Here is a 23,113-nt window from a genome sequence, read left to right on the forward strand (position 1 = left end):
CCTTTGAAATAAAGAAAAACAACAGCAAACGCATGCACCTTGAAATGGTTCTTCCTGCTCATTAAGGGAAAAGGCAGCTCCTTCACGATAACTCAGCCTGGACTTTAGCAGAGTGATTCACAGAGCACTGCATTGGCAGTTCAGGTGCAGGGGGAGCAGAAGAGGGGATTCCATTACAGGGAATGGAATCTGAGGCAAAAGGACGTCAGGTAGTATTTCAGATTCCATCTACAGCAGGTACCCTGGGCAGCTGGTTACTCAGCACCACTATACCAATATATTTGGCATCCTATCTTTAAAGCTAACTCCTCCCAGCCCATGTGGCTTTCCCCTCAGTTCTCTTCACTTAATTTCTTTTGAGAGGACTACAACACACCCAACCAGCTGCAGTATGCCCTATGGAGCATGTCACAGTATAAAGCCAAAACTGCTTACGGGCACCTATTTGTAGCCAATCATCTTCACTGGCTTAGTTACCACTGTGAATATAAATTGTGTTAGTGTTAATTAAAATCTGTTTACTTAACATGCTTTCTGTTGTTAAACACTAGTGCAACAAAGATAATCATGTTGAAAAAAGTGTCGACTAGTCAGGGGTAAGGCTATGTTTTAGTCATGGGAATTTTTAGTAAAAATCATGGACAGGTCATGGGCAGTAAACAAAAATTCACGGCCCATGACCTGTCCATGACTTGTACTATATACCCCTGACTAAATCTTGAGGTGGGGGGAGCAGCCCGGGGCACCACAGGTGTTTGGGAGGTGGGGCAGCCTGGGGGTGCTGTAGGTGCTCAGGAGGGGGTGCTGCAGGTGCTAAGGGGGGAGCAGCCAGGACCCCCACTGGTGCTGGGGGGGAGGGGATTGGCAGGGCTGGCAGGCTCCCTACCCAGCTCCTCGCAAGCGGCAACATGTCCCTTCCTCAGCACCTAGCTCCCTGTACTGCCCCCCTGCCCCATGCACCGGCTCCGCAGCTCCCATTGGCCTGGAACCGCAGCCAATGGGAGCTGTGAGAGTGGTGCCTGTGGGCGGTGGCAGTGTGCAGAGCTAGGAGCTGAGGGTGGGACATGTTGCCATTTCTGGGGAGGCCCCCCCAAGGTAAGCACCACCCAGAGCCCTCCTACCCTCCTGTGCCCCAGCCCTGAGCCCCCTCCACACCCAAACTCCTGGTGCTGCTGGGCAGGGGGTGGCCCAAAACTGCCCCAGTAGCGGCCCGTGCAGCTGGCCCAGGGGCTGCCCAAGCTGCTCAGGTGGCTCTCGGGACAGCCACACAGGCTGCTGCAGAAGTCACAGAGTTCCTGGAAAGTCTCAGAATCCATGACTTCCATGACCGCCATGACAAACTTGCAGCCTTAGTCATGGGTAATCCTAAAATGACTAGTGTTGCCCATTTGTAGTAGCAGATATTGGAGCCTTGCAGCAGGTTAGTCTTCCACTTGAAGGGAATTTGGTGACATGGAGTCAGGGTATTTTCTGTGTAATTTACTAACTTACAAAATGTGCACAAGTCCTGTTTATCTTGAGCAGAGACAACCAAAATTGCAGCAACCTCAGCCACTACTGCCCTGTCACCAAGCAGCAGCTCCCTACTTGGCACTAATTTACATAGCACACTCTCTGTTCCCGCATAAGCCAGAGTCTTTTATCTGGGACACCCTTAGTCCAAAGCTGCTTGCCCTGGACTGCATGATCTAGCAAGAGGGGCCTTGGCATGAACTCTCTTTTTGTTCCGAAGCTCTGCAACACAAAGGAAGCGCAGGCATGTTTGGATGGAACCAGCTCCTTGCCAGTCTCCTTCTTGGAGGCTCTAGGGTTAATTATAACCAGCTAACACATTTTTAAACATGACTTCCTTTGTCTGCACTAGTGGTCAAGTGACGTATAACATCATATTAAAACATATTAGTTAAACAAAGCCAACGGAAGATTTCCTCCTTACACACTGTATGTGTGCAGCACAAGTACACAGACCTACTCCGTTACCATTATCAGCACTAATGAGCTCACCTTTGAAGAGCTCAGAGAGGAAACAGAGTCCCTGTACCCAGAAGCTCACAGTATGTCTGGAAAAAGAGTGTCTATTAAGGTCTTGTCTATATTATAGAGTTTTGTCAACAAAAGTTAGCTTTCGTCAACACAACAGTGGAGATATACACACTATAACGCTCCTTCCGCCGACAAAACTCTCCTGCTTTGCCAACAAAATAAAACCACCTCGACGAGAGGCATAGAGCTTTTTGCAGCAAAATATCAACAGTGTCAGTGTAGACACTGTGCTTGGTTATGTCGCTATAAATGGTCTCCAGGAGGTGTCCCACAATGCCCATTCTGACCGCTCTGGTCAGCAGTTTGAACTCTGCTGCCCTGCACCTGGGAATTTCTGAAATTCCATTTCCTGTTTGCTCAGTATGGACAGCTCACATTGCATCTTCCCAGCTGACTACGGCATCACCACGCAGCAAAATGCTCTCCCGCTCAGAGTACACCCAAGGTGTTGGATCAGCTGGCGCTGTGGGAAGGAGGTTTTGCAGTCCCAGCTACGCTCCAGCTGTAGGAACTTCAATATCTATGGTCAGATTTCTTGTGGCATGTTGGATAAGGGCTATGAACGGGACACGCGTCAGTGCCATGTGAAGATAAAGGAGCTGAGGCAAGCACACCAGAAGGCAAGGGAGTCAAATTGTTGCTCTGGTGCTGCCCGAAGACTTGCCGCTTCTATAAGGAGCTGGATGCCATCCTCGGCAGTGACCCCAACTCCTCTGCCACAAGCCATGTGGATACTTTGGCGGGGCTGGAGATTCAACCCTGAGGATGAAGTCATGGACAAAGAGGTCAAGTTGGAGGCTGATGTGGAGCACACACCAGGACCTCTTTTCCACTCCAGAGGGGTCGAGCCTGTCCCAGCAGTCCATCTCTGGCGTGCATGAAGCAGGAGAGGGGAGCTCTGGTAAGTGATCTTTTTGAGTTGATGCTGCTTGGTTATATGAGGTAGAGCTTTGTTATATGCTAGAAGTGGGTGAAGGGATAGAAATGTACAAGATTAGCTGTGTCTGCATGTGATTCGCATTCCCCTGTGCAGCTAAGCAATGCAGCAGAACAGTGTGTTAATGCACACTGAGATTTCATAGGAATCCTCTAGAGAGATCGCTCGGAAACTTTCCTGGATGTACTCGCCCATCATCAGCCAAAGATTCCTTGGCAGAGCTGCTTTGTTCCTCCTGTCATTTTAGGAAACTCTGCCACACCAATTGGCAATCACTCATGGACCAACACAGCACACAGACAAGCAGCATGGGGACTCCGTCTGAAGCCGTACACATGCAGGAGATGCATGCTTGCATACCCTTAGGAGTGAACTATCAGCTTCAGTGATCCCCGCCTGTGGAAAATAGTGGCAGAATTTACAATATTGTCCCTAGTTGCCTCCTAGACCCTTTGTCCCATCTTAAGTACTCCCTGGGGCCGAACTCACCATGTTTAGGGCCTTTGCTGAGATGTGTGCTTGGCAACAGATAGCGAGAAACTGATTCATATCTCAAGGGAGGTGCATCTTACTATAATAATTTGATGCTATGCATGCACTAAACAATCATGCTTCTGTTTACTGTTTCTTGTGCTTCTACAGATGTGGCCTTCAGAGGAACACCCTACACACCAGCAGAGCACCTCTACCAGATAAGTATCAGAGGGGTAGCCATGTTAGTCTGTATCCACACAAAAACGAGGAGTCCAATGGCACCTTAAAGACTAACAGATTTATTTGGGCATAAGCTTTCACAGGTTAAAAAACCACGTCTTCAGCTGCATCTGAAGAAGTGGTTTTTTTACCCACAAAAGCTTATGCCCAAATAAATCTGTTAGTCTTTAAGGTGCCACCGGACTCCTCATTATCTACCAGATAAGGCAGCGAGCAAGGAGGACATTTTTCAAGAGGTGTTCCAATCCTCAGAGGCCAAAAACCAAGAATGCAGGGCATGGAAAGAGAGTTTAACAGAAAATTATAAAACAGGACAGCAAGGAGAGCCAGGAGTGAATTTTAATGGGCCAGGAGCGGATGATAAAAGTGATGGAGGAGCAAATGGAGATGTTAAAGTCTCTAATCATGCTGCTTGCAGAATTAATACGTGCTCGTCCCTCCAACCCTCCACAGCTGATACAGAACTGCTTTCCATGCCATCCCCAAACTCCTCCCACACATTCCTTGCAACTTTCCGTCCAACTCAGTACCCCATTCGCTCCACCCCTTCGGACAGCTTCCAAAATGATAGCTGGACTTACAGACAGCAATAAGAGTCTACACTGCCCATCATTGTTATCCCCCTTTCCACCAATCCTTTTGTGTGTGTTGTTAATTGGTATTTAATAAAAACATACTCTCTGAAAGATAACCAATCTTTGTCTCCTACATACGGTGTTTGAATTAATACACAGTTGTAATTTGATCATTTGCTGACTACAAATCATGGTCAGAAATCATCAAAATTTCACGAAAGGCGGCAAATTAACAAAGCATGGCGGAGTGCTCTATAGAAAGACACATTACTGGTGCTCATTGTCAAAATGGTGCCTCAAAGCCTCTCTGATTCAGGTAGCCCCCCGTTGTGCCCCTCTAATAGCCCTGGTATCTGGCTGCTCAAAATCAGCCACTAGGCAATTCGCCTCCACACTCCACCCCAGGAGAAACTTTTCACCCTTAGCCTCACAAATATTATTCAGCACACAGCAGGCTGCTATGACCATGGGAATATTTTCTTCATTTGGGTTTAACCTGCCATAAAGGCAGCACCAGTGTGCTTTTAATCTGCCAAAGGCACATTCCACGGTCATTCTGCACCTGCTCAGCCTCTTGTTGAAGCGCTCCTTGCTGCTTGTCCAGGTTTCCTGTGTAAAACTTCATGAGCCATGAGAGTAAAGGGTATGCTCGGTCTTCCAGGATCACCATGGGCATTTCAACAGACTCCAGTGAAAACTTCTGATCTGAAAAGAAAGTCTCTGCTTACAGCTTTATGTACAGGCCAGTGTTCCTGAAGATGCATGTGTCATGGACCTTCCTAGACCACGCCGCGTTGATGTCAGTGACACGTCCAGTGATCAACAAGCGCCTGCAATACCATGGAGAGGTACCCCTTTGTACTGATGTACAACGTCACAAGATGGTCCGGGGCCAAAATTGGACTCTGCATGCCATCTATCGCCCTGCCACAGTTAGGGAATCCCACTGCTACAAAGCCATCTACTATTTCACACACATTGCCAACAGTCACAGTCCTTTGTAGCAGGATGTGATTACCTGCCCTGCACACTTGCATTCACGCAGCCCCAACGGTGGACTTCCCAACTCCAAACTGAGTCACGACTGACCGGTAGCAGTCTGTAGTTGCCAGCTTCCACACAGTGATCATCATGCTCTTCTCCACAGAGAGGGCAGCTCTTATTTTGGTGTCCTTGCCCCACAGTGCTGGGCCAAGCTCCGTGCACAGTTCCAGGAAGGTAGCTTTCTGCGTCCAAAAGTTCTGCAGTCACTGCTCATCATCCCGCACCTGCATAACGATGCAATCCCACCACGCAGTGCTTGTTTCCCGAGCCCAAAAGCGATGGTCCACCGTGTGCAGCTGCTCCATGAATGTCAAAAGTAATCTGGTGTTGTTTCTTTCCATGGCACACAGCAGGTCAGGCACCTCGGATTCCTGTTAACATTGGATGCTCATGATATGTTGCATAATCAGTCGTGATGTGTTCATCTACAGTGACCACAACAGTAGAGAACATTGTAGGGTCCATGCTTTCGGATATGGCAGGTAAACAGTAAACGGGGGAAATTGAAAAATGCTGTGAAATGCAGTTGGAATGGTGGGACAGAAAAAAAGTGCATCATAGGACGTTGAGCCTGCATCCATGATGCGCTGCGATCCACTCCACCTTCCCACAACTTCTAGCTGCAGAAGGTGTCAAGTAGTCCAGTGGGATAGCTACCCACAGTGCACTGCTCTCACTGTCGATGCTAGAGCACCAACTGCGGGCGCGCTCTGCCACAGAAGGAGTATTGGGTGAACATGCAAAAGTGATGTAATTATACTGGTTTTTGATCGTCGGCATAACTTGCATTGACAAAACTCTGTAGTGTAGACAAGGCCTAAGTGAGAGTGGTTTTTATTCAATGAACATGGGCTCATCTCCTGAGCATCATGTTTTAAGCAGTCACTGTGGCTGTTCACAGCTGGACTAGGCTAACCTGCATGCTGATCACCCAAGTTAACTCTGCAGTGAAAACACAGCCTTATTCAAGTGAGCAGATCCACTGAAGTCAGTGTGGCTATTGACATAAAGAGTTTGACCCCTTCTGTTTATCATCATAACCCTTGTGCTCATTACTACTACTTCTATCAACTAATTAAGATGTTACTGCATGCCTCACAGTCATAATACAGACAGGTTCCTGCCCCACAAGGCAAAAATCAGAGAGCACAGGGAAAGGGATCTAACATGCAATCAACAACTGATTCCCTTATTTGTCTTCCTTCCCTGCCAATCCCTCACTGGAACAGTTTGACATACATCAAGGAAAAACAATGGCCAGTTGATGGGATACATAACCACCTGACTGCCTGTGCACATTACCGGCCTCAGTCCTTCTAGCAGTAATTGGTGTGAACACTAACCTGACTCTCACAGCATCAATGGCTTCCTGTTTCCTATGAAGGGTCAGAGCACTCTTGAGGGCCCTCTTACACACAGAGGGATAATAAGCAGGAGACTCCATCGCTAATGCTTGAAAAACAAAAGAACATGGAGAAGGAAAAGTAAAATGAGCAAGGTCAGACCTCCCGCACATTGGTCACTGCACTGTTTCAGGGTCCCCTGTGATAAATGAATGACTCTAGATTTGTACAACAGAAATGTTATTTCATAAGCAGCAATTGTATTCTTGCCCTGCGGAGCTGCTCAGTACTAGTGACTGCTGGTGCAGAGCACAAGCCAGCATGGCTTTACTTCCTTCTTGTCACAAGATCATAAATGATAGTTGCAGAGCTTAAGAAAATAGGTTCTGTAGTTAATGAGAGTTCTCTTTGTTGACTGGCTACGTCTGCTGCAGCAACACAAAAGTAGAGGTGTCCTACATTTGGTTTTGTTTTACATTTCCTGGCAATACCATGACTGATTTAAAAAAAAAAAAAGAGAGAGAGAAATGCAGAATCTAGGAGTCATTCCCTGATCAACACTAATAGCTTCAAAATAAGTGAAATGTAAACAATTTGTCATTTGGGTTCTAAGATTCTCCCTCACCTTCCTGAAAGCCCATTCTAAATGCTCAAGTTCCAAAAGGCATCGCTAGAGCTTTGTGATGAGGACACAGAGCAGTACAGCAAATGCCAGTTACAAGCTTCTCCATTATCTTTGGATTTTAAGTCAAGACCGGACATCTTCTGAAGGATCTGCTCTAGCTCAATCAGAAGTTATTGGACTGGATACAGGAACCACTAGGGGACATTGTCTGGCCTGTGTCAGGCAGGAGGTCAGAGTAGACAATCATAATGGTTCCTTCTGGCCTTAAACTCTATGAAAAGGTTTTGGATTTTTGAGGTGGAGGGAGTCTGTAAGGCACTGGCTCACATCCCATATGTATCACCAACAGGTTGATACTTCAAAATATGGAGATCTCTGGGTACTACAGTGATCATAAATACCTCCTCCTGGCAACACAGTATGCCTGGATTTTGCATAGATTTTCACTCCTATAGAGTAATAATCCTACTCACTCCAAATGAAAAAGAAAGAATATCATAAGATGCAGTCATGGCCAAGTTTCTTTACATGACCTTAATAACTATGGAAATGTAAATAGGGCCCTTACAAGCAATGGTTTCTAGAATCTTAGTCTCTATTTGTGGCAGTTCCCACACCAATTCCAGCAGGCTGTCCAGTTCTGGATCATTGAGTTTGGCTCTTGCTTCAAATTCATAAACCAGCAGCAATGTGTCTGTTGGGTCTTTGGAGAAATCTCCTGCAGAGGACACACAGTATTGCCTGTTATTAGTCAATCTGTTACAGTCAGTTTATGAAATGAAGCTGCAAGGTGCAGCTTTGCCCTCAGTACCAGGAAAATCCTTAAACCAAGGCACTGAGACTTAACAGTAAGGAACAAACTATGAGGTTTAATGATCATGTTTGAACCGCATAAATACATACAGCACAGATTAAACTCCTGAAGTTTTCTCCCGGCATTAATCTGGAGTGAATAATCCCGAGTAAATTACACCTACTTAGAGAGGACTATCTCAAAAGCAAGCAACTTTCTTAGGCCTTGGCTACACTTGTGAGTTGGAGCGCATTAAATCAGCCTCGGGTGCCCTCACTCCTGAGGTGTCCACACTGGCAAGGCATGTAGAGCGTCCGGACTCTGTGGCTGGAGTGCCCCTGGTAATCCACCTCCACGAGAAGCATAACGCTTGCTGTGCCCCGGCTGCAGCGCCGCGGTGCCAGTGTGGACACCCTGGTCTATTAATGCGCTCTTATCAGCCTCCATAAAGTGTCCCACAATGCCTGTTCTAGCCACTCTGGTCATCACTTTGAACTCTATTGCCCTGCCCTCAAGCGACCAACCGTCAGACTCGCCCTTTAAATTCTCTGGGAATTTTGAAATTCCCCTTCCTGTTTGCTCAGCAAGGCGTACAGTCCTCTCAGCACATCTTTCCAGGTGACCATGCCTCCACATGCCAGGTGATCCCCAGTATGTGTTATGCTGGATCATATTAAAGAAGTTCTGTATTAAAATCACAAATGAGTTTGATTCCCCATAATTTAAATTCCAGGGTATTACTAATTAAGAGGTCTCTTGGTTTTTGGTCTCTTGTTTTTACTGTTTCTCTCCCTCTCTGCGTGAAACTTGCAAGCTGCTAATTGTGTTAGTACATCCTAAGACAGAGTCTGTTCTCAAAGCAATACTTTGTAACAACTACTCACCCAGAGAGAGCAACTCAAAGCGATACTTTGAAACAACACACAGAGACTCCCCGCCCTTTTGTTGTATTCATCTCGCTTTGTTAACAATTGTGATTAAAATAGAGATAGAGGATGTATGTGGATGGATGCTTGGTGTGGATAATAAATGATCAGGGAGGTGCCAGCCTAAGAATCCAGTGTCGATCGGCTGAAGAAGGCGTCAACTGGAAACAACCAGAGGACCCCCGGAGCGCAGACTAGAATCCACCCAACAGCCTCAAGGATGGGAGAACCGAAGAACAAGCACGGAGCCGTCAGGAATGTGCCATCTGCTGATTGATTCAGCAACAGCATGATGAAGCAATTCCCATAGACTGGCATAGAAATAAATTCCTAAAAAATGGACTCTAGAAACTGAAAACTTTGGGGTCTGATTCTGCAAACCAACTTCCAGGAGCATCAGATGTGCATCTGACAAGGCCCTGCTCCCTCCTCATGTCCAGGCCACCTGGCCAGTGGCTTGGCACGAGCAACTCTAAGGCTGGTAACTATGATAACAACCTTGCAGAACCTGTGTGTGTGTGTGTGTGTATGAATGAATGTGTGAATAAATATGAAACTGAATGGAATGTTATAGCTATAACTAACTGCTTACTGTGATTCTTTCTGTATTCACAATAAGTGTGGCATTTTGCCTTATTCCCTTTAATAAGATCCTGCTGGTTTTTATTTTATTGGTATAACATATGAAGCAATGGCGAGGTGCTGGACCTCATCACTGTTTAGAGGAGGAAGCTGTCCAGTCCCAGCTGCACTCTAGCCGTAGGAATTATGATACCTACGGGCAGATATCAAGGGCCATGATAGAAAGGGGCCATGACTGGGACGCAGTGTAGTGCAGGGTTAAAGTGAAGGAGCTGCGGAATGCCCACCACAAAGCGCGGGAGGCAAACCGCCGCACTGGTGCTGCGCCCATGACCTGCTGTTTCTACAAAGAGCTGGACAAGATACTTGGGGGCGACCCCACCTCCAATTCGAAGAGCACCATGGACACTTCAGAGGCCATGGCAGCCCAGAGAGCAACAAGGCAGGAGGAGAAAGGGGGAGTGAGGGTGCTGAGGAGGAGGCGGGTCCAGAGCCAGAGGACAGCCCGGCATCCCTAGATGCATGCAGCCAGGAGCTGTTTTCAAGCCAGGAGGAAGGTAGCCAGTTGCAGCAGACGGTGCTTGTGGAAGAACAAACAGCAGAGGAGGTGCACAGTAAGCGGCTTTTATTTTGGGTAGGAAGTTGTTCAGTGCAGGCTGTTGGGGCAAGGAGTGTTACAAAAAGAAGGGGTAGGGCTGCGTGCATGCCTAGATGAGGAATAAGGCGTTGATGTGGTCTCTCACATCGTGGTAATCGGCCTCAGTTATCTCACTGAAGGTCTCATGCAGAAGCTGGGCAATCCACTTGCACAGGTTCCTTGGTAGAGCTACTGTGCTCCTTGTCCCAGTCAGGCTAACATGTCCGCACCACTGTGCCGTGCAGGGCTGGGGGGACCATTGCTGCACATAGGCAAGCTGCATAAGGGCCAGGACGGAAGCAGCATTGTAGTTGAAGACCCTCCCTTGCTTCCCAGGTCACTCTCAGCAGCGAGATATCTTCCAGGACGAACTCCTGTGGAAAATGTGGGGACAGTGTTCAGTATCGGGGCCCCCTGCAGCTGTTGGCTCTCCCCAAGGCAAAGAACCCCAGAGGACAGTACGGCCCTGAAATAATCAGTCCCCCTTGCCCCGTGGTTACTTACCATTTCGGGGCCCCTGTGGGTTATGTGCGCTTGCTATCTTTGGGACGGGCACTTTCTGCGATTGTGTGCACTGTGCTTGTCTTTAAGTTCAGCCGAATCATTGCTCTGTCTAATGTGAACAATGCTGCCTCTGTTAAGTGTTGCATTTTGGCTTTACAGATGCAACCTTGAGATCCCAGCCGTCCTTGTTATCAATGGCCGAAAAGCTGCAAAGAATCAGGAAGCAGCTGGAAGAAGTAAGGAGGACCTTCTGCATGAAGTCAAAAAGTTCAGGAGTGGCAGGAGACCAAAAGGAGGCTCCGCCAGGGGAATGTGGATCACCGGCAACAAACCACGGAGCAGCTCCTAAGCTTTATGGAGCTCCAAGTGGACTCGATGCAGGCACTCACAGCACTGCAGACAGAGCAGATCTGCGCCTGCCCCCCAACCCCCGCTGCAGCCCTTGTCCCAAAACTCTTTCCCTTGTGCCCCCATGTCACCACCAACCCTCTTTCCCCAACATCTGGTTTCTTATTGCCACCAGCTGCCTCCAACACCTGTAGCTTCACCACCCAACCCTGCAAACTACAACCCTTACCCACTGCACTCAACCCCCATCATCATGAATTTGAGCCAGCCTGAAGTGCAGCACTCATTACACGGCACTCCAGACAGGAAGGCTGAATATGATAACAGGACATACGCAAATCTGTGATTGTTCTGTTCCCCACCCTGCCCCCTTCCCTCCTCCCACACAGCACAAATATGTTATGCCAGGAGTGTTTCCCCAGCAGTCCTGTTTTTTTTCAATAAATGATTTTTTTGGCTTTGCAAACGTTCTTTATTGCATTAAGTAAAAGAAAGAATAGCCCAGGAAAGCAAGAGGCACTGCAAGTCAGTGCATCATACGTAGCAAACACAGATGCCTATTACCATTGGAACCACTGCACTTCACTCCCGTGCAGGTCACCAAACATTACTGGTGGCTTTCAGCATCGAATTGGTCCCTCAAGGCATCCCTAATCCTTACAGCCCTGTGCTGGGCCCCTCTAATAGCCCTGATCTCTGGCTGTGGTCCATGCCTGAGTGAAGCTTTCACCTTTCCCTTCACAAATGTTATGGAGGGTACAGCACACGGCTATAACTGTGGGGATGATGGCATCGGCCAGGTCCAGCTTCCCATACAGACAGCATCAGCGGCCCTTTAAACAGCCAAAAACACACTCCACAGTCATTCTGCACTGACTCAGCCTGTTGTTGAACTGCTCCTTGCTGCTGTCAAGGCTCCCAGTTTATGGTTCCATGAGCCATGACATTAAAGGGTAGGCAGGGTCTCTAAGGATCACAATGGGCATTTTTCGACTTCCCCTATGGTGATCTTCCGGTCTGGGAAGAAAGTCCCAGCTTGCAGCTTCCTGAACAGGCCAGTGTTCTGAAAGATGCGTGCGTTATGCACCTTTCCAAACCAGCCTGTGTTAATGTCCATGAAACGCTCACAGTGATCCACAAGCGCCTGGAGAACCATTGCAAAATACCTCTTCCAATTTATGTACTCGGAGGCTACATGGTCTGGTGCCAGAATTGGAATATGCATGCCATCTATCGCCCCTCCACAGTTAGGGAAACCCATTTGTGCAAAGCAATCCACAATGTCACGCATGTTGCCCAGAGTCACAGTTCTTCTGAGTAGGATGCGCTTAATGGCCCTGAACACTTGCATCAACATGATTCCAACGGTCGACTTTCCCACTCCAAACTGGTTAGTGACCAATCAGTAGCTGCCTGGAGTTGCCAGCTTCCAGACTGCAATAGCCACCCACTTCTCCACCGTCAGGGCAGCTCTCAATCTCCTCACAGAGTCCCATGAAAGTGGTTTTTCTCATCCGAAAGTTCTGCAGCCACTGCTCATCATCCTAGACTTGCATGACGATGTGATCCCACCACTCAGTGCTTGTTTCCCGAGCCCAAAAGCAGCGTTCCACTATGGTGAGCATGTCTGTGAATGCCACAAGCACTCTCGTGTCATATGTGTTATGCGGTCGACATCATCGTCAGACTCCTCACTGTCACTTTTTAGCTTAAGGAGTAACTCAACTGCAATTCGTGACGTACTGGTGAGACCCATCAGCATATTCCTCACAAGTTCGGGATCCATTCCCGCAGACCAAAAGGGAAGACAGCGCGTGCAGTACAAAAACCGTTGAAAGATGGCACCAAATCTGGACGGAAGCACAGGGATTGCTGGGATGCGAAGCGATGCATCACGGGGCATTGGGACAGGACCCAGGATGCCTTGCGCCCTTCCCACAAGCCACAGCGCCAGAATGAGAAGAGGTGCTCTGTGCGATAGCTGCCCATAATGCACCGCTCCCAATGCCTCTGCAAGTGCTGCAAATGTGGCCACGCCACTGCGCTTGCAGCTGACAGTGTGAACACACAGCAGCACTTTCCTCGCTGCAGTCTCTGAAGACTGGTTTAACTCCCAGCACTCTACATCTGCAAGTGTAGCCATGCCCTGCATATTCCAACATGACAAGCACTTTTTGCTTTGCAGAAACTGGGAACTCTCTTGGAAAGAAAAGTAGATGACTATTCAGAGCCAGCCGACAGCTTCCTAACTATAAAGGGACTCTTCATTATGAGACTCTGAGAGGCTGGGATTGTGAACCTATTTTCTTCATGTTTTAACAAGCAGAACAATTTAAGATTAATCATTAGAGTAAAATTCTGGGCTCACAGATGTGTGCACCACTCGCATTGAAAGAAGACTTTGTCCCTAAGATTAAACATTAAGCAATAAATTTATTCCATTTATTAGATGGGTATTGACGTCAAATGGAAAGTGAGCAATATCTTCTGACGTAAGGCTCCTATACTGCTGTTTCGACAAAGGACATTGCTTTTAAGCAGTATGATGGCTCAGAAATGCCCCTTTTCATTAAACATGTCACGTTCGCTCAGATAGTTTACACCTTATAAAGATGGTGCACTAAGCAAAATAATGGCAGCTTCACAGAGTTTAAAATATTGTTCTACACATTATAAAAAGAGTAACATAATCACACAGAGGAGGCCTCTACATAGTAACGACCAGAAGCCAAGAGGAGTGCTAGCAGTACCTTCCTTCAGGAGACCTTGTTGCCATGATATTACAATCTTGTAAGGGAAACTGAAAAACAATCAGATTGACATTTGAATATGTGACGCTGTATGGAATATGCAGAACACTGTGATGTTATTGACACCAATATTATAAAATTGCAATGAATCTGACCAGATATGCCGTGTAAGGTATCTGCGAAAATGTTATAATTGGCCAAGTATGATAATCTCATTTATATGTTTGTATCACCTTTGTATGATGAGTTATAGATATGTAGGGTACAGCTGTATTTCCAAACTTGTGCTGTTTCTGGATGACACTCCCAAACTAGGGTTGCCAGGTATCTGGTTTTCAACCAGAATGCCTGATCGAAAAGGGATCCTGGTGGCTCTGGTCAGCACCACGCATTTCTGGATCCCCAGCCCAGAGCCTGTAACCTCATCCCAACCGGCTGCCCCAGCCTGGAGCCCCCTCCCGCACCCTGAACCGCTCATTTCTGCACCCCCAGCCCAGCACCTGTATCCCCTCCCACACCCCAACCCCCTGCCTCAGCCCAGTCTCCTCCCATACTCTGAACTCCTCGGCTCCACCCCACAGCCTCAAGCAACCTCCTGCACTCCAAATCCCTTATCCCTGGCTCCACCCCAGAGCCTGCACCCTCAGCCAGAACCCTCACCTCCCTGATGCGCCCCAGCCCAGAGCCCCTCCTGCACTCTGAGCCCCTCAGCCCCAGCCCGGAGCCCCCTCCTGCACCCCAAATCCCTCATCCCTGGCTGCACCCAAGAGCCTATACCCACATCCGGAGCCCTCACCCCCTCCCACACCCCAAGCGCCAGAGTCAGTCCAGTGAAAATAAGCGAGTGAGTGAGGGTGGGGAGAGTGAGTGACAGAGGGAGAGGAGATGGAGGGAGAATGGGTGGGGCCTTGGAGAAGGGGTGGGGCAGGGCAAGGGTGTTTGGTTTTGTGCAAGTAGAAAGTTGGCAACCCTACCCCAGACAGATTGGCATCAGCAATGCCTAGCCTGTTCGATGGCCCACCAAGGGTCATCAATGGTATAATGAACCTATGGAAAGAAGCCAGGGGCTACACCTTATGAGTCAGCAAGACATGCAGGGGCATGTCTGTGGACACAGAACTCTAAGGCTTTTCCATGCCATGTGCTGTGAAGCTTGTGTTTGGGAAAAAGGAAGTACCTGCCACATGGCAAAAGAATATAAAAAGCAGCTGCATCTTCTCCATTTTGTCTTCATTCCTGCTTCTTACCTCTGGAATAACTTTTCTACAAGCTGAAGCATTGAACAAAGGACTGAATGATCCATCCAAGCTGTGGATGTGTTCCAGAGGGACTTTCAAGCCAGCAAACTCACCAATACTGCTAAGAACCTGATATATGGACTTTGAAGTCTCTGTATGTATCTGATTGATTTACCATTTAACAACTCTCTTCTTATTTCTTTATAATAAACCTTTCCTGTTAGTAGATTACATTTGAAACTATAGCTGAAAATTGGCCCACTCAGGACACCCAGAAAATAGTCAGCACAAACTTAAGAGCAAACATTATGCCACATTGCCACCAGGAGATTGCAAAAATAAATTCCCATACATAAAAGTCCCTGTGGGCTAAGAGGAATATTTGCCGATGTGATATGGTGTGAAAATTAGATGCTTTTGAAAAAAAAAGTCATTTTAAGAATAAAGAGAACATATTTAGTAAAATGTATTGTTTTTTGTTTTGTGTCATCTTAGAAATTATTCCAGAGTCATCTCTCCTCTTTGCTGGTGCTACCAACTACAACATAATTACAACTCACTACAGTCATCTGGATTTGTAATTTCACTTTTCCTTGGAAAACAGGCAGTCAACATAGTGAGCCAAATTTATCACCACAGTGACTCCACTGAATGTGACCCACTCTAACAGATTCATTTCAGTTCCCACCAGCACTTCAATAAAAGTTGCCCACCCCGTTTCATACACTCAGTATGGCAAGTATGTATCTCCTGCTGAAAACTATGTATGTGCCACCCTGAGCTGTTAACTTCTCGAGTGCTGTACAAGATATAGGCTGAATCAGTTCAATTGTGTGATAATCATCGTAAGAAAACATCATGATGCCTATCTGAGTATTGTTTTGTCCTGTGTGTTTCACCCTATCCCAATGGTACTGAAGGGGTTAATTAACTGCATATAAAACAGTACCTGTAGATTTTACACTGCATGTGCAAAGGGACTTATCAAAAGAGAAAAGGGACTTATCAAAAGCGTAAACAGCGAGGTGGCAAAGTTTGCAGATGATGCTAAACTGCTCAAGATAGTTAAGACCAAAGCAGACTGTGAAGAACTTCAAAAAGATCTCACAAAACTAAGTGATTGGGCAACAAAATGGCAAATGAAATTTAATGTGGATAAATGTAAAGTAATGCACAGTGGAAAAAATAATCCCACCTATACATACAATACAATGAGGGCTAATTTAGCTACAACTAATCAGGAGAAAGATCTTGGAGTCATCGTGGATAGTTCTCTGAAGACGTCCACGCAGTGTGCAGCAGCAGTCAAAAAAGCAAGCGGGATGTTAGGAATCATTTAAAAAGGGATAGAGAATAAGACGGAGAATATCTTATTGCCCTTCTATAAATCCATGGTACGCCCACATCTTGAATACTGCATACAGATGTGGTCTCCTCATCTCAAAAAAGATATACTAGCATTAGAAAAGGTTCAGAAAAGGGTAACTAAAATGATTAGGGGTTTGGAACGGGTCCCATATGGGGAGAGATTAAAGAGGCTAGGACTTTTCAGCTTGGAAAAGAGGAGGTTAAGGGGGGATATGATAGAGGTCTATAAAATCATGAGTGGTGTGGAGAAAGTGAAAAAGGAAAAGTGATTTACTTGTTCCTATAATATAAGAACAAGGGGTCACGAAATGAAATTAATGGGCAGCAGGTTTAAAACAAATAAAAGGAAGTTCTTCTTCACACAGCGCACTGTCAACCGGTGGAACTCATTGCCTGAGGAGGTTGTGAAGGTTAGGACTATAACACGGTTTAAAAGAGAACTGGATAAATTCATGGAGGCTAAGTCCATTAATGGCTATTAGCTGGGATGGATAAGGAATGGTGTCCCTAGCCTCTGTTTGTCAGAGGGTGGAGATGGCTGGCAGAAGAGAGATCATTTATGAAAATCCAGGAATACTTGCCGCCATGTAGGTACACACAGAAAGTTGAGAGTGACTCAAGTTACTCAGGTTAATGGAAAGCAGGCATATAACAAACCCTGTCACTGGCTGGTGGTAATGAAAAGAGGCAGGGCTGAACCATATGAATATGCCTCTTCCTACTTAGAGGAGCTCAGGTTCAGGTCAGGTTAGAGCCTGGGAGAAGAGAAGAGGGATTCATTCTCAGTCCTAAGAGGGCTGCATACTGAAATACCTGTCCTGTTCATAAAGTTACTTTTCCCACTTGCACTATAACTATGTTGAGCATTTTAGTGCCCCATAATGAGCCTGCAATGGCAAGAGAAAGTTTACACTAACATCTTATCCTTATTCTATTATCTTCAAGAAAACAACACATGAACCCACACAAGTTTTTCTTTTAGAATCATAGAAGATCAGGGTTGGAAGGGACCTCAGGAGGTCATCTAGTTCAATACACTGCTCAAAGCAGGACCAATCCCCAATTTTTGCCCCAGATCCCTAAATGGCCCCCTCAAGGATTGAACTCACAACCCTGGGTTTAGAAGGCCAATACTCAAACCACTAAGCTATCCCTCCCCCCAGAGCCTTCCTGTATGCTCTTCCTGCTGGAGATCCAGAGAAGAGAAGGCATCAAACAGTTCTCTGACTTTTGGTATAGTACCTAATCCATTAATTTGAATCCTAATGTGCCACTTTAGTTAAATTGGGAAATCTAGGCATTTTTTCTCCTGTTAAACTGCACAGTGCAAGGAAGCAGGTTTGGCAGAGTAAACTTTTGTTTTAAAGAACCTGGGAATTTTTGTACAGGCTGCTCTAGTCATTGGCTCTAAGTACTGCTATACTACATAATCAAACAGAATTTCTAACTTACCTGTTAGCTTCAGAACATTCCAGATTTCCCTGCATGCCTGGATGTGATGAAGGGCCTGAGACAGAAGCTCAACCTATTTTGTAAAATTAATACATTATTTTTAAACTATGTTTTTAAAAAGAAACATGACTATAAATCTCACAGCAAACTACAGTAGAGAAGCCTCCAGAGTACCTGGCTACATAATAAATGAAAAGCCAGGCTAACTCTAATGCATCATCTGCACCCAGTTTTCTTTTTCTTCTTCTTTAGGAGAGACCTCTACACCCCATTCAAAGCATCAAGGATCCATCACACTTGAGGCTCCATTGGTCCAGGCACATAGCACTAAGACGACTCTAAGGGACATGGCTTATATGAACCATCAGCCAGAAAACATTGCTACTGAGTGCAAGACATTCTCAAAAAAGTTGAACATTCCTGTCTATGCAGTACAATGATTGCAGCCCGTCTGGTGAGTAAGAGACCGGTATCAGACACTGAACCCAAGTTCCCAGCACAGCAGTAGCACAGGGCACGATAATCTGACCAGGAATGAGAAACTGAACCTCAGGCCCCTTGGCAGAGTAACAGAGGGCATTATCACCTATATTTGTACCGGAAATCAAACCCTGGAATCCAGAATGGTATTATGACCTGACACCATACATAGCTGTAAGAAGGGCCATGCATAGGTTGCAAACAAAATGAGAGCAACTAGCAGCACTGGTCTGTTCTGCATGGCTGGGCTCTCACTCCTTGTCAAAGAGGTGCAAAGGCAAGATCGTAGTGTCACAATTAGGACTAGTACTCATAGGACAGTCACTCCCAGAGTGTTTTTAAAAAAGAAACCTATTTCTGCGCAGTGTTCTCTGCAGAAAAGACAGAGGCCCAAGCACTGAACTGAGCACCGCTCAGCAAACTTTTGCACTTATCACCACTCAACAGATTTCTGTACTTCTTCCACAACCTATTAATGTAAATATTCTCCTCCAGGGTGTGTGTATGCATCAGAAAATAAAAACTGTGACCTTCATAATATTCACATCACCACCTCAGCAACTGCATAATCCTACTGCTATAGTCTTAATCTTCCTGTTCCACCCTGGTTTGTCATCACCCCTTCATACATGTTATCTTAATGTAGATTGTAATGTAAACTCCTTGGGGCAGTGACACTGGCCCAGATCCTCTGATAGTGTACATCCATTTAGCTCCACTAAGTCAACAAAATCAATTTACAGCAGCTGAGAATTTGGTCCAATGTCTTATACTGATTGTAAAGCAACACGAAAATTTACTCTATATTGTGAAAGGATTGTATTTTCAAGCTCCCGTCCTACGTGAAATAACTGAGAATTATAAAACACCAAAAGAAGCTATGTTTAGGGTACATTAAAAGCCAGATGTTCACCTGCCCCATATGTAAAGGGCCAGCACTCTACCTGTTCAGTGAGTGTTAAACTGCATCGCCCCATTTCCAGATCAACTGCTGCAGCCAACAGCAAGCATGTCTTCTGGGCAATCAGAACAGCTGTATCAGATGGACAAAACTGGGAGAACTAAAACAGAAACATGAATAGTCAGCGAAGATACTGCCAGGTCACGGCTAGCGATCAACAAAGAAAGAAACATTTTCTACTGCAGTGATAGAAAGAAGGCAGTTTACTTATCATTTCCATTTTTCCTTTATCTCCCACTGTTTGTGACACTTTTCCAGAGGCTCAAGTACCATTTCCTTCCTTCCCACTCATCTTTTTCCACCTGGAGAGCACTGATTACATCACTTCTGTTGAAGCTGACCCTTCTGGGCCTTTCTGTTTTGTCCTTGGTTTATACAACAGCAGCAGCAATAATGACAGCACAACTGGGGGACACATTTTACTTAAAGGGACACTAGGCGGGTGAGGATATATCTTATATTGGAACAACCTCTGCTGGTCAGAGAGACAAAATTTCAAGCTTACACAGAGCTCTTCTTCAGGTTCACTTTAGCAAAGCTTTTGATATGGTCTCCCACAGTATTCTTTCCAGCAAGTTAAAGAAGTATGGGCTGGATGAATGGACTATAAAGTGGATAGAAAGCTGACTAGATCATCGGACTCAACGGGTAGTGATCAATGCTCCCATGTCTAGTTGGCAGCCGATATCAAGCGGCGTGTCCTAAGCGTCGGTCCTGTGACCAGTTTTGTTCAATATCTTCATTAATGATCTGGAGGATGGCGTGGATTTCACCCTCAGCAAGTTTGCAGATGACACTATACTGGGAGGAGTGGTAGATACGCTGGAGGGTAGGGATAGGATACAGAGGGACCTAGACAAATTAGAGGATTGGGCCAAAAGAAATCTGATGAGGTTCAACAAGGACAAGTGCAGAGTCCGGCACTTAGGATGGAAGAATCCCATGCACCGCTACAGACCAGGGACCGAATGGCTCGGCAGCAGTTCTGCAGAAAAGGACCTAGGGGTTACAGTGGACGAGAAGCTGGATATGAGTCAACAGTGTGCCCTTGTTGCCAAGAAGGCTAACAGCATTTTGGGATGTATAAGTAGGGGCATTGCCAGCAGATCGAGGGATGTGATCGTTCCCCTCTATTCAATATTGGTGAGGCCTCATCCGGAGTACTGTGTCCAGTTTTGGGCCCCACACTACAAGAAGGATGTGGAAAAATTGGAAAGAGTCCAGCGGAGGGCAACAAAAATGATTAGGGGACTGGAACACATGATTTATGAGGAGAGGCTGAGGGAACTGGGATTATTTAGTCTGCAGAAGAGAAGAATGAGGGGGGATTTGATAGCTGCTTTCAACTAACTGAAGAGGATGGATCTAGACTGTTCTCAGTGGTAGCAGATGACAGAACAAGGAGTAATGGTCTCAAGTTTCAGTGGGGGAGGTTTAGGTTGGATATTAGGAAAAACATTTTCACTAGGAAGGTGGCGAAGCACTGGAATGTGTTACCTAGGGAGGTGGTGGAATCTCCTTCCTTTGAGGTTTTGAAGGTCAGTCTTGACAAAGCCCTGGCTGGGATAATTTAGTTGGGGATTAGTCCTGCTTTGAGCAGGGGGGTTGGACTAGATGACCTCCTGAGGTCCCTTCCAACCCTGATATTCTATGATTCTATAATTCTAGGCTCGAAAGCTTGTCTCTCTCACCAACAGCAGTCGGTCCAATAAAAGATATTACCTCATCCACCTTGTCTCTCTAATATCCTGGAACCAACAAGGCTATAACATCACATACATTAAATGGATACTCTCAATCATTCTTTTATATTTTTCCTGTATTGCTAGCTCTCAAAATCACTTTCTCCTTTTCTGATGGGCAGACATTGTTTTTTCCCGTGGTCTGTATAGAACTGAAATTAACAGACGTTTTTTGTTTACAGGGACATTGTGCAACCTCCAAATATGCCTTCCCATTCTGAAAATGGCAACACTTATTTTAAAATGTGTCTCTAGTACGCAAAAGGCTCTCACCTCCCAAACAAGGGAGTTTATGGAGGAGACGGTATGATGGGATAACATGTTTTTGGTAATTAAATATTTATGGTAAATAGGCCCAATGGCCTGTGATGGGATATTAGATGGGGTGGGATCTGAGTTACCCAGCAAAGAATTTTCTGTAGTATTTGGCTGGTGAATCTTGCCCATATGCTCAGGTTTTAGCTGATCGCCATATGCAGGAGGTCAGACCATTGTGCAGGAGGTCAGACTAGATGATCATAATGGTCCCTTCTGACCTAAATATCTATGAATCTATGACTCTAAGGGCTCTATGTGCGGATCTGGCAAGTCTCACTATTTCCAGGGGAAACTCCCTGATTTTGAATTTATTTTAAGACAGATTTTAAAGTCTTTAGGCCAGATTCTGATCTGTTACAACAGTGAAAATCTGGAATAACTCTAATGATTTCAATGAAATTATGCCAGATTTAGACTAGTGTAAATAAGTTTAATCCAAACTCTCTCTCTCTCTCTTACGTTGATGGATATTCATTCAGTCACTTTTTAAGGCACTCAATCCTTTGTTCCCACAATGCCTTACAGCATAAAGTTGGGATGAGGACCAAAACTACAATACAATAAAATTGCATAGGTAAGGCTCATCTGTGAAAGAGACAGAACTTTCTCAGGGGCCAATATCGAACTGTGGAACATACACCCACAGGCACTAAAGACCATCATAACCCTCACTATCCTTCCACTCCTGGTGCAAGGTACAATTCTACCTGCCTTGTTAATATAAACATAGAGCACAGTGTACATTTAATATACTACATTACTTTGAAAAAAAGAAATAACCCCCAGACACAGAAACTCTCCTCCCTGGGGAGAGGAATACAGAAAGAATGAACCACACATGACAGGGTCTAGTCACATCGCTTACCACACTTCTGGAAGATATTCAATTACTACTATGATGAGGGATATATTAGAACCTGAATAGAATTCAAGTATGTGATTCACTGAGAATTTTGAAATCTCCACAAGTCAGTTGTCCCAGCCTGACATCCCTACAATAGTCTGAAAATCAGAGTCTTCTGAAGATGCAATGAAAACTAATCTTCGATGGGACTCTGACTGTCACACACATGCTGTGCCTCCACTAGGAGGTTCTGGAGAAGGACACATTTATCACAACATTTTGGGCGGTAAGTACACAGATACCCAGAAGGGGTTGGACATTACAGTAACTGCGGGAGTTCACACTATTTCAAACCTCCACCAAATAGCAGCTCTTCCGATGAAGTGAGCTGTAGCTCACGAAAGCTTATGCTCAAATAAATTTGTTAGTCTCTAAGGTGCCACAAGTCCTCCTTTTCTTTTTGAGGATACAGACTAACACGGCTGCTACTCTGAAACCTTAAATTATTCAGTAAGTCTAAGATATCTGGAAATATCCTTCCCCTCATAGATTTGGGGCTTAAACTACATGTCTGTGTTCTTCTCATTGACAGCTTTTCCCAGCTAAAGAAGCCCTTGTTTGCCCACCTTTACTGGTAGAACAGATAATGCTGCACTTGCTCTGAAATCAGGATTGACAGATGGTTGTGTAGTTTTGAAGATTAAACAGTATTCCTAGAACCCTGCTTTTAGCTTCAGCTTCAAGTCACAAGTGTTCAGGTAGCTGGCTGGGATGAACCTGTCCTGTACAGAACGCTGTTCTACAGAGAGGAGTTGTTTATAGACCAGACTTCAGGTAATTGTAATACAACGTATTTCTGGTATATTTTATACATAACAAAGTGTAAGTT

General features: G+C 45.8%; 1 protein-coding gene and 1 long non-coding RNA gene across 2 annotated transcripts in view; one reads left to right on the top strand and one right to left on the bottom strand.

The window, feature by feature from the left end:
• TEX11 (testis expressed 11) overlaps nucleotides 1-23,113 on the bottom strand; it is a 134,484-nt gene that overhangs the window by 10,070 nt on the left and 101,301 nt on the right. Inside the window, exons 23-26 of the mRNA XM_027818533.3 lie at nucleotides 19,304-19,420; nucleotides 17,880-17,952; nucleotides 7,850-7,999; nucleotides 6,657-6,765 (exon numbers count right to left, since the gene is read on the bottom strand). Of these exons, the coding sequence (XP_027674334.3) occupies nucleotides 6,657-6,765; nucleotides 7,850-7,999; nucleotides 17,880-17,952; nucleotides 19,304-19,420 (449 nt within the window). The remainder of the gene's footprint in view (nucleotides 1-6,656; nucleotides 6,766-7,849; nucleotides 8,000-17,879; nucleotides 17,953-19,303; nucleotides 19,421-23,113) is intronic.
• On the top strand, nucleotides 843-4,385 carry LOC122461837. The gene is made up of 2 exons (XR_006284046.1): nucleotides 843-2,944; nucleotides 3,623-4,385. It is a non-coding gene; the product is annotated as an uncharacterized LOC122461837 (long non-coding RNA).

The sequence above is a fragment of the Chelonia mydas genome, chromosome 9, assembly GCF_015237465.2.
Source record: "Chelonia mydas isolate rCheMyd1 chromosome 9, rCheMyd1.pri.v2, whole genome shotgun sequence".
NCBI classification, from domain to species: Eukaryota; Metazoa; Chordata; order Testudines; family Cheloniidae; genus Chelonia; species Chelonia mydas.